Source organism: Balaenoptera physalus (genome assembly GCF_965194825.1).
Source record: "Balaenoptera physalus genome assembly, chromosome: 12".
NCBI lineage: Eukaryota > Metazoa > Chordata > Mammalia > Artiodactyla > Balaenopteridae > Balaenoptera > Balaenoptera physalus.
The window spans coordinates 58,326,647-58,339,389 of NC_138897.1; the positions used below are offsets into that span (position 1 = coordinate 58,326,647).

At 37.8% G+C, this 12,743-nt stretch overlaps 1 protein-coding gene across 1 annotated transcript in view; it reads left to right on the forward strand.

The window, feature by feature from the left end:
* Window positions 1-12,743, forward strand: part of ABHD3 (abhydrolase domain containing 3, phospholipase) — a 54,013-nt gene that overhangs the window by 23,323 nt on the left and 17,947 nt on the right. The window contains exons 5-8 of the mRNA XM_082418730.1: window positions 4,344-4,456; window positions 8,443-8,616; window positions 10,609-10,657; window positions 10,737-10,902. Of these exons, the coding sequence (XP_082274856.1) occupies window positions 4,344-4,456; window positions 8,443-8,616; window positions 10,609-10,657; window positions 10,737-10,902 (502 nt within the window). The remainder of the gene's footprint in view (window positions 1-4,343; window positions 4,457-8,442; window positions 8,617-10,608; window positions 10,658-10,736; window positions 10,903-12,743) is intronic.

Below are 12,743 nucleotides of genomic sequence, written 5' to 3' on the forward strand. Positions count from 1 at the left end.
AGGATAGTTGCTGGTGGTATTAGCAGCCCTAGCAACTGAGAATTAACTAACATTTTTTTAAATCTAAAAAGATGCTATAGGGACTTCCCTGGTGGCACAGTGGTTAAGAATCTGCCTGCCAATGCAGGGGACATGGGTTCGATCCCTGGTCCAGGAAGATCCCACATGCCGCGGAGCAACTAAGCCTGTACACCACAACTACTGAGCCCGAGTGCCACAACTACTGAACCCCACGCGCCTAGAGCCCGTGCTCCGCAACGAGAGGAGCCACTGCAACGAGAAGCCCGCGCACCGCAACAAAGAGTAGCCCCCACTCACCGCAACTAGAGAAATTCCGTGCGCAGCTACGAAGACCCCAATGCAGCCAATAAAATAAAATGAAATAAAATAAAAAGATGCTATAAAGTTATATCTTCAAACCTGAGGAAAATGTCTGCCAGGCCTACCAATTCAACATATTACCCCCATAAGTATCTTTGCTGTGTATCCTAGGTGAATTCTTTCTTTAATGGGACTCAAGTCCTATGAAGAAAGAAGGCATATGATGTTTCATGTTGGAGCCCATCAAGTAGCAAGAGGTTGTGTGGTATAACCACGTAGGTTTGCATATCAGAAGTTACTAATCACGTCATCTCACTTTCAATCCTGTGTGTTTCCATTCAATTCAACAAGTATTTATTGACTGTATAGAGGTGAGCAAGATAGTAATAGAGAGAGCCTCACGTATAGATAGTAAGGGCAGGGAGCAGGCTGGCCGGGACAAGTAGGGGTAGAATTGGGAAAGGCTGTGAGTTCCTGGAGAACAGGGGCCAAGTCTGACCTTTTTTGTCTGAAATTTATTCAATTTCTTCAAGTCATGATTTCAGCAGGCAGAGTTGACTGTGAAGGCCACTTGGCAGATGAAGTTTACACAGGTGGCAAGGATATTAAGAGACTTAGCAGACACGAGAACAGCAGTGTCCCATGGACCAGAATCCATACGTATGGAGGACTCCTAAAACACAGAGCTGGAAAGGTTACTTGGCATATTGTGAAGGGCCTTAGCAGAGGACTTTGGATTTAATTCAGTCAACAATGGAAAGCTAATGAAGAATTTTAATCAGAAACACTGTCATGGTTAGAGCTGGAAGTGTTCTTCAGGAAGATTAATCTCATGTTGAGTGGGATGTATGATTATGGATGGTGATTAGGAAAGGCTGGCAGTTAACTAGTTCAGAGGTTATCACCTGGTAGTCCAGGTGAGAGGCACAAAGGCCTGGGAGCAAAGACAGCTGGTGCCACACCCTCTCCACACCTTTTTCCCTTTGGTGCTTACCATTCCCATCTTGCCTACCTGATGGCTTCCCACTGCAAGCACCCCCATCTCTTTGACTGGGGGCCTTCTCTAGCCATGGAAGCCTGCTGAGCCTTTGCTCAGGGCAGACCGGAGTGCCAGGGAGTTAACATCCTCCAGGAGCTGCCTTCAACCAATGGCTGAAGCGAACTGGTGGGCAAATAACCCAGCTCCCTTGCCACTTGGTTGGGATAATTTTGAGCCTTGTTCTATAGTCTCCCGAAGTGCCCCAAGGGGATTGAGTCCCAGTTGTCCACAACCACAAACAGCTGGGTAACATTCTTTACTGGCTTCCTACCCTTTCTGACTCACATTCACTCACCACTCCCCTACTCCCCATTCCCCCATCACCTTCTAAATGAACCGCTTGCCCTCACATCCTTGTCCCTGGGGCCTTCTGAGAGAATCTAACGTACCAGGGCCTTTACTAGAGTGGAAAGAAGGGCTCGCCTGTGTTTCCTGAAAAGATTCTGGGGAGGAAGAAGCTACAAGACTTGGAAGTTTATTGGCTGTGGGTTAAGGGAGAGGAAGAAGGCAGTGTCACCTATAGTTTTAACTAAGAAAATGTAGATGTCATTTATAGAAAAATGGGAAGTTAGGAGAAGCATTAGGAGTTTTCATGAAGAGATAAAAGAGTTTACTTTGGGGCATTTTGAGTTTGAAGTACTGACAGAACATTACTTCTAGAACTTGGGAATTTGCATCTGGAGCCCAGGAAGAAGGAAGAGACTGGAGATTCAGGCTTAGTCGCTGCCTATAGGTGGTTGATGAAGCTGTGAAGGTAGACCAGACCTCCAGGAACTGGGTATTGACCAGAGAATGAGCAGATGCAGGCCTACGACAAAACTTATGGAAATGAATTCTCACATTTGGGGTTGTGGGGAGAATGACAGGAAATGGAAAGCCAGCAGCAGGATGAGAACAGGACGAAGCCATCACGAAGCTAAGGGAGCAGCCAGCAGGCGGCAGATCATGCCAGAGAGGCTCTAGATGTGCTGAGTTTCAGAGTTCTGGCAGCTTTGATCCACACCAGCATTATCAGTTCCCAACTTAATGTAATCCACTGGGAGAAAAACATTTAGGGAAAAATAAGCTCCTATGTCTGAGCGTACCAGATATTGATTTGCTTACTAAATATCTCATGGAACCCTAGTGCTTTACAAGAACTAGTTTACTTATTATAAACATAAACTCCAAGCTCTGCTACTTTGTGACCTTTGGCAAATTACTCAACCTTGCCAAGCCTCAGTTTCCCCACTTGTAAATAAGGAATGAGGTGCTATTTCTGGTCCTTCCTGGCACTAAAATTCTCTGATCCTAATAATTTTCCATAGGCCATATTTCTCATACCCTAACTCTGTGTGTATGTTCATGTATATGTGTGTGCATGCGTGTATACATACATGTACACACATACTTCACTTGAAGCCTGAATAACAAGAGTATGTGTTGGTGATTGTTTATAAATAATACAGAAATTTAAAAACTATGCAGTGTGAATAAACTCACATGTAGTAAAAATGTCAAGTAGGGATGATCTTTTTCACTGGAATTCTTGTGACAAATTCTGCAGTCACTATGAATGAGCCTGGTAGTAGATATTATTCTGTTTAGATTTTACATTGAATTTGTGCCCCTCAAATGCATTTACTCACAAAGTATTTTTGGAAGTATCTCAGCTTCGTCACTTATTAGCTGTTCAGGAGTTTACAGGAGTTGCTTAACTTCTCTAAACTCAGCTTTCTATTAATAACTCAGTTTCCTAAGTATAATAATGGGATCTTCCTCAGGGTTTTGTGGACACAAATTTAATCATTCAGTAAATGTTAGCCATTGTAAGTACCGTCAGGTTAACATTTGTCTTTTGGTGAGTTTTATATTTGCAGATCTCAAAAAGATGGTAGTAGGCAATAGGAGTATTTTAGCCTTGAGTTTAGGTGGAGGGGTCGGTGAAAATTGTAATTTTCTCAGACTACTCATGAGTAATTGAATGGTGGGTGGCACATAACCTTCCAATCATAGTTTACTGGAATATTACAATCAGGGTGGTACACATAACTTGTTTCGGTATTTTTATTAGGGTAATAAAAGGGTTACCAGATTTCTCTCTTTGTTATTAAATTTCTGGTTATTTTATCTCACATATACTTTATTCATATAAACACTCTCACATACATTGTACAGACAGGATTGCCCTCTGCTCCCAGATCTCAAACAAAGCATCTGTGAAGCTTTTCTGCTGGAAACAGAGCCCTTATTGATGAAATTCACATGAAAACCATTTGTTTTAATGCATTATGTATTGAGGCATAATCAGCTTTACATATTTTAACATTTTAAGTGTCTGTTTTCAGTGTAGCACAGCTGGGGTTATATGGAAATATTATTGAAAAAGAAAATATTTAATTAATAAAGCACACTGGATGTTGCTTTATCTAGAGTGAAGGCAGTGCCAGAAAATCACACTCCTTCATTGGCAGACAGCACTCAAGATAGAGAAAACAGTTCCCCAGTAAGAAAGGAGTCACAATTTAAATTTTTTGTGGTATTGTTGGAAAGCCTTTTTTGGTTGCTTGATTGTGTTTTTTAATAAGAATTACTTTGGCTTTGGCTTGTCAGGCATAAGTTGTTGTTTTTTTCCTATAAAAAGGTGTGATTCTCCACTTTTTCTGCCTAAATTGACTCTGTTCTTGTTTAGAGACACATTTGAGTAGAGTACTGCATATCTGTTTAATTTGAGGTATTTGTATTGGTCTTGCCCCATTTTCGTCCAGGCTTTCTTGCATGATCAGAGTCTTTTGTTAGTGCCATCTCGAATAACACTGACCCTAAATGGCATATATGTGTACTGCAAGACAGGAAAATGATAAATTATTATGACTCATAGTATGTGCAAACAAAGGTCATTTTCTTGTATTTATGGCTTCTTGCTCTTTTTTACAATTCTGTATTATACAAATGATTAACCTCCTGATTATAATTTTTGTGCTTTACCTGTCATTGCTTGCAGACGCCAAGGACTTACTGTTGTGCGAACACTGAAGACTTGGAGACGGTCATTCAGCATGTTCACAGTCTGTACCCTTCTGCTCCATTCCTGGCAGCAGGAGTTTCAATGGGAGGGTAAGGTTTTTCCTTTCTAAAATGTCCAAAAGGGAAGTGGTGCTAGCAACTGCCTCTTTCAGACGACTGTAAGCTACGTGGGCATTTAAATGTTTGATTATTTTTATCATATTTCTCCACATGTGGCTGAATGAATGAAGGAATTAATTCAAGTAAATTTTAATATTTTCCTTGACTACTGGTCTCTGTGGTGAGAAGTATACAAGTACCTCCTCGGGGTGCTTGGGGTTTTGTGAGCCCGAAGGCTTGTCCGAACCCCATGGAGTTGATTTCCATCACTGGGTGGCAGCCACGTTGACCTTCAGATTCCCTGATGTATTCCCAGCCATCCCTACCACCGTGTTCTCCAGAACCATTCTGGAAGCTGAACTTGTACCATGACTTTCATCACTCCAGTTGTAGAAATAATTATTATTGCTCTCTCCAACTGAAGAGGCCTTCAAAACAGTTTTTCCCCAGGTGTTTTTCTTGTTTGTTTTGTCTTGTTTAGTTTTGTTGCTGGGCAAATGGACCTTCCCTAGAACGCTCTCCTAGAAACTGTGAAATGCTGTTTGTAACCCCCTACTCCAGCTGCTATTTTAAGCAAATGAATATTTTAATTTGTGCTGCTTGCATAGGGGCTTTTTTGGACCTTCTATGCCATGTATATATTTATATTTATTTTATATTTATATATTTAGGCGTATTGCTACTAATAATTGTTTAATCTTTTTGTTGTAGTAATAGTGAGCTTAATAAAATCCAAAATTTTTATTATATGGCATTTTGCTATGCTTAGATTACCTAAAGCATTGTCCAAAATCAACAAACACATGAGATAGAAAATGCTATATTTTTCTTAATTTTGTAATTGATTTATCTGTTATTTCAGTTTTCAGAGCATTTTAGGAGCATGTTTACTTGAAAATGAACAGCTTTACAAATGATAGGCTCTGAAAAATCGGCTCCAACAACAGCTTTTTAGATTCTGATAAACATAAAACTAAGAAGAAAAGAATACGTTTCTTACATTAGCATGGAAGGTCTGACTTGACCTACTAAAGGAAGAAATCTGAATCACCACAGAAAACCCAGGCAGAATCTGTGAATTGTGCTTAAAGGAAAGTATTTCACTTCTCTTTCCTTTGCCCCATAATGAGAACCTTAAAGGACAAGGTGCCCAGCTGAACTTTCTTCTTTTAATCATATAAATTCTTGACTTTTTTTTAAAGCCAGACCTTAATAAACAGGCCCAGATTCTCTGTTCAGAGGTTCCTGGGAAATGCCTATTCTTGTCGAACTGAAGCTTCAGTGCGAACTTGACCACTAGCCTCTGCAGCTTGTTGAATATTAATGTCTTGTAAATTGTTCAAAGGAAGTATCCTTTCTAGTTGCCTAGCACTGTGACATGTTCCCAAGTGGGTTTACCACTCGGGGATGTGTTTTACAGCTTGACACACTTTTCTTTTTGGAGATGCAGCAGACAAGCGTCTGTCAAAGATCCTTATGCCCAGGCTGGGTAATCTCCAAGCCTGTGATGCCTGGGGCCAAGTAAGGGTTTTGAGCCAGAACTAAGTCTAGCCAAGGAATCCACGCTGCTCTAGACTCAGTCTGATTCCAATCTCCCAATGAGTTGGTAAACTAGCTTCAAAAATGTATAGAAATTCCCAAATATATATAAAAGTAAGAAGAGTATAATGACGCCTCATATATACTCATCACCCAGCTTCAATAACTATCAACTCAAGGATAATCTTGTTTGTCAGTATTACCACCCCCCCATTCCCTCTCAACTCTGATTATTTTAAAATAAATTTTAGACATCATTTTTAAAGATTTCTGTAGGCATCTCTAACAGGTAGAGTCTCTTAAACAACAACAACAACCCACCACAATACTTTATTACATTTGAACAAAACTAACAATAATTCCTAAATATCATCAAATATTCAGTCAGTATTTCATTTCCCCATCAGTCTGTTGGCTGGTTTTTACAGTTTGTTTGAGGCAGCAGCCAGCTAAAGTCCACATATTGAGATTGATATGTCTCTTAAATCTCTTAATCCATGGGTTTAAGTCCATTGGACTTCCCTGGCAGTCTCTCTCTCTTTTTTTTTTTTTTTTGGTGAAAAATGGAGTCTTTTTCTTGCCAAAGTAAGACAGCTTTTTGGGGGGTAACGTCTTGACATTATTTTGCTCCTGAGTAATAACCAAGAAGCATCCCCACCTACTCGGTAGCTATTCCTGGTCCTTCCTACTCCTGAGGTTCGCTTCCAACCCTTTCAATTTGCCTATTACATCAGACTCAGAAATCTCTGACCTCCAGCCAAAGAATAGGGCCACCAAAACTAGGACCCTAGAATGACCCTTTTGCAGGAGAGTAAGCATTATCCCCTAAATAGCTTAGTGAACCACAGTACTATAAACCAGGAATACAGTCATTAATGAAGAGTTGTTTTCAAGAACGAAATCTCCAGCCTGAGGTCTCAGCCCTGGGTCAGGAAATCACTGAAGTAGTTTCTGACACTAAGGAAATGCTGAAGCTCTTGGCCTTTGGCAGTCTGTCTAACCTACAGTCACTCAGCCTGCAGTTGGGATGAATTTTAAAACACCACATGGAGCCATCTGAATCTTTCTGCTGTGCTGTCATATTTTCAGTAAACCTCGGACAACAGCAACAAAAACAACAACAAAAACCATGAAATCTCCATTTTTTATCTAAAATCTCATCACATTCACTTTGTAAATGGATTTTTTTCCATTTGGGTTGTATAAAAAGAATGAGAGAATTTCTACTCATTTGTCCTATTTCAGAACCTGGGCAATTGGAGAAATAAAGAATGGAAAATATGAGAAACAGAATTTAGGCTATCATCCTTTCTCTTAGTTGGCAGTGTCAAACTTAGATTTCTGACATTACTACAGGTTAAACTCCATTCTTGTCCCTCTTACCAAAATAGAACTAGAGTAGAATCAGGAAAATTGATAAAATGAAAGGAAAATATGTGATAGGAGATAAGGACAAATAGCAGGAGGGAGTAGGAAGAGAAAACAAGTGACTTTAGGGGCCAACTGCTCTGCCACAATTCAGAAAGTCTAACTCTAGATGAGGGAGCCCTTACAGACTTGCTGTAGGGTACAAGGATGCACAGGCAACCGGAATGGCCACCCAGACCAATTACTCAGAATCTCTGAAGGTGAGACCCAGACGTCGATAATAGTTTTAAAAACTCCGCAGGTGATTCCAACATGCAGCCACATTTGAAAACCACTCCTGTGATCTTTCGTCTATGCCAAGCCTTGGCAAACCACAGCCTGGAGGCCAAATCTGGCCAGCTGTCTGTTTTTGTATAGTGCAAGAGCTCAGAATGGTTATTCTATTTTTTAATGGTTGAAAAAATCAAAACTATTTCATGACATGTGAAAAGTATATGAAATTTCAATTTCAATTTCAATATCCACATATAATGTTTTATTGAAACATGGCCATATCCATTTATTCACGTATTGTCTATGGTTGCTTTCAAATTATAATCACAAGGTAGTTGCAACTGAGATTGTAGGGCCACCAAAGCCCAAAACATTTACTTTGTGATCCTCTATAGAAAAAGTTTGCCTGCAACACCCCCATGTATTAAATTAAACACTCAACTGGAGGCTGGGGCCCAGGCAATTGCAAATTTTTAGTAAATCCCCAATATCATTTTGAAAAAAACAAAAAGAAAACCACTCTTATGGTAGCTTTTTCTTATGTTTTACTTCATAGAAAGGTATACATGTAAGTAATAACTGTATGCTTTGTCCATTCTCAATATAGCTGACTGCAAGATAAATAAATAGGTGAATGTAAGGAAAGAATAGAGATACTTGCATGGTTTTCCAAGATAAAGGACTTGAACACTGGTTTATATTTTTCTTCTCCATAGTTAAAGTCCACAATTAGAAATGGGATTTCTTGAGAGACACAACAAATTCATCACTGAGTTTTCTGTCTTTCCTCATTTTAGAATGCTGCTTTTAAATTACCTTGGCAAAATGGGGCCAAAAACTCCTTTGAAGGCAGCTGCAACTTTTTCAGTTGGTTGGAATACTTTTGCTTGCTCGGAGTCATTGGAGAAACCACTGAACTGGCTGCTTTTTAATTACTACTTGACAACTTGCCTCCAGTCTTCCATTAATAAGTGAGTCATCTTTAACACCTGATGTCTGCAAACTCTGGATTACGTGCCACAGTAAAATGTTTTCAAGCATAACACTGCTAATATATGTATATTTATGTTTGCATTATATGCATTTACTACTGCACCAAAATATTCTTTCTATTGTCAATATATACAAAAATAAAAAGATTTTAAGTATAAGCTAAAAATACAGATAAAAAGCTCTGTTTTCTTTCTGTACCCCAGTGGATTACCTTGTACAACCTCTAGGCTCTGTGCCCCACTTGGAAGATCACCGTTTCATCACTGTTCTAAATTATTCTAAAAGAATAAAAACATTAGTCTCAAATATGTTGAATAACATTATGGGCTATTTCCCTGGATTTTCTACTTGTTGCTAATCTTATTAGTACCTAATTCTCCCCTAGGTAGTAAGTAATGTATTAAGTGTTTTTAGAGACGAATAATATGATTTCTAAGCATGTGTTATGAACATAGTATGTTTTAGTGGCTTAGGAGAATGCTTCTAAAATATGGATATTCTCAGCCCCTACAGTTCTTAACATTACCAAAATATTATCTTTGCATTAGATTTTCTGAAATTGTTTAGGTATCTTCTAACAGTTAAACAGTGTGGCAACAAAGAACATGGGATGTTTCTGTTTATTTTTTGATAACTGTTACCATGAATTTTTAAGGGAATTGACAAATTTAAATATAAACTCTAAATAAAAAGTAGTTAATTTGTGCATAACTTAACTGAAAACCATAGTTACCCCGAAAGTTGACATTAGACACTGCATTAAACCTAACCTATTTTGGGGAGTTCTCTGGTGGCCTAGTGGTTAGGATTCCAGGCTTTCACTGCCGTGGCCCAGGTTCAATCCCTGGTCAGGGAACTGAGATCCCACAAGCCGTGTGGCATGGCCAAAAATTAAAAAAAAAAAAAAAAAAGAAAGAAAGAACAATATATATTCCTTAATTAAAAAGTACTTTATTAAAAAAAAACTTAACCTATTTGTTACATTACAGATGTTGACTATAAAATACTGCTAAAAATACTACAGAATCGTATTTTTATTCATGGTCACTGAAATGGGGGACAGTAGCAAGAAAAAGGAAGAGAATGATTTGCATTAAAATATAGGTTATACAAGAAAAATAACCAACATTTAAAAATAAGTATACAACCTAGATGGGTGGGATGGGGGGCCGTGGGAGGGAGGTCCAAGAGGGAGAGGATATATGTATACATATAGCTGATTCACCTCCGTGTACAGCAGAAACTAACATTGTAAAGCAATTATACTCCAATAAAAAAATTTTTTTCAGTATACAAAAATATAAATTCTAATTTTCAGTATAGCAATTTAAAAAATAAGATAAATCTTCAGTTGATTTACCCAGTTGAAAGCTTCTGGCTTAAGTGAGTCCTTTTTGGCCAAATTGGCTTAATAGCATTGGTGTGTAGGTACAATTTGTTATGAAACAACACTTTCGTTTATTATTGTTATTTCATTTATTATTACTGGTTCCTTTTTCCTCAATTAAGAAAAAGTACTTTTAGAAAATGTCTTCATGTACTTCAAATACTGTATGATATCACTTATGTGTAGAATCTAAAAATTACAACAAACTAGTGAATAGAACAAAAAAGAAGCAGACTCACAGATAGAGAACTAGTGGTTACCAGCAGGGAGAGGGAAGCGGGGGAGGGGCAATATAGAAGTAGGGGATTTTTAAAAAGGGGATATAATATAATGAAATCATGTATGTGAAACTTTTGAAAATTGTAAAGCACTATAGAATTTAAAGAATCATTCAATAAAAAAATAAACTTTACAAAAAGTCTTCAGGACAAATATCAATGTATTCCTGCCATGTCTAATTAAGTAAATATTTATTGAGTAACAACTTAATTCCCTGTGCTAAGTTACTTATCATTATGTATTTTAGGTATGTTTGAGATGGGAATGACCTTAATTTTTTACTTTTGAAATTCTTTTTTTCCAGGCACCGGCATATGTTTGTAAAACAAATTGACATGGATCATGTCATGAAGGTAGGAGAGAAACTTTATGTAATACGTTTATTTCCTTTTTTGATTCCAAGAATAAATATAATCGGTTTTTGTTTTTCAGGCTAAATCCATAAGAGAATTTGATAAGCGATTCACTTCAGTCATGTTTGGCTACCGAACAATTGACGATTATTATACCGATGCCAGTCCAAATCGTAGACTGAAATCAGTAGGAATTCCAGTGTTGTGTCTGAATTCTGTGGATGATGTTTTTTCACCCAGTCATGGTAAACTTAACATCTTTGTATACATTTTGACATGAATTAACTGTTTTAAAATATTGTTCTTTTTAGGAAAATACAGTAATAAGAAACAAAATGTCAGTCATATAATGTTTTCCACTGTGATAAACAGAAAAAAAAAACCTTGATACTTATAATTTAGTATCTAAATGTCTCAGATCACTTGAAACGTCTTCGTAGACCCTTATCTAGTCTACTGTGAGAGCCTCAGAACAAATTATGACTCAATATTTTGTTTGTTCTCATTTTTACAACCTTTCCTTCTTATCAAATAACTGTTCTTTGGACAGACTATGTTACAGTATCTTTACCTCAAGAGTACATTGTCGTCACTTGCCTTTTCTTCCTGAGGTTTTTTTTTTTTTTAAAGAGTAACTTCTACTGCTTTTATTTTTATTTATTTATTTTTGGCCACACAGCTTGTGGGATCTTAGTTCCCTGACGGAATTGAACCCATGCCCCCTCCAGTGGAAGCACGGAGTCTTAACCACTGGACTGCCAGGGAAGTCCCTTATTCCTGAGGTTCTTATACAGAAGGCCTTGGAATTTTTTTCCCCTTTTAACCTAGAAGAGAGCTTGAGACTTTATTAATATGATGTCCTTGGATAACTCAATGAATGTAGCACATTCGGATTATAAGGTCATATTTGAAGGGAAAGAGTCTGTTTTCCCCCGGATACTATATAAAAGAAAATTATGCCCAAATTAACTTCCTTGTTCTCTTGATTCAAGAAATACGGAATTTTGTAACAAAGATATATGTGCATGTGTTCATACATTAAAGTAATATAAGACACCTAGAAGTGATCATACTATCTTAGGGATAAGTAGACTTGACCTCTAAATTTTTTCTAATGAAATTTCACAAAGCTTTTTATAAAACTTTTTTTCCTTATTTCTCCCCTAAATACTTTAAAAACTTTTTCCCCAAGTACTTCATTAAAAAAAATTACTTTGAGTACAAACACAGCACATATGTATTGCCAAAATTTCAGAAAATCCCCAAAGTATGTTTTAAAAAAGTCACTTACCATCTCTCTAGGGGATATCGTTTTAATGTGTGATTTATGATTAAATCACAGGTAATTTTAGATGGCTGGAACTTTTGGTCTTTGACCACAAATCAAAAAATTAAACTGTAAACTTTTTTTTTTTTTTTTGGCCTCTGCGTGCAGCCTTGTGGGATTTTAGTTCCCTCACCAGGGATTGAACCCAGGCCCTCAGCAGTGAGAGCAGAGTCCTAACCACTGGACAGCCAGGGAATTCCCTTAACTGTGAACTTTAATATCAGTTGAATTACATGGAGATTGTTTAGCCTATTTTCATTGGATTAAGGAGGTCCAGTATTTCTCTATTTTTATATTTCATGGACCCTTCTTCCACCAACAAAAATTTCCCAGCATTTAACTTGTCTTGACCCACTTGGTTGAAGTTTAAGCTCACTATTTCTTATTCTTTCCCAGCCCTTAAAATCATCTTGCCACATTAAAGTAGTGGACAATTGTCTGCATTCTGAGCGCACAGGCAGCCAGCATCTTTCACATGACTCGAATGGCCCAGCCTTTCGTTCTTCTAACTATCAGTGTGTTAGAAATTCCTGACTGTATCCAGAGTGTGAAATTGGGGCTCTTAATAATTCCATTAGAGACAAATGAAGCACTCATAATCTAAGCCCTTAGTGTAAGGTGAAAAAGGAAAAACATAAATAGTATCAGTCATTTCACCTGCCCCTCCCCTTAAGCTCTAACACCTGATCCCAAGATAGATGTTCTGTTTTAGGTGTAGCTGGATAAGGATGTGAGTTCAGGACCCATTTAGGACAAGGA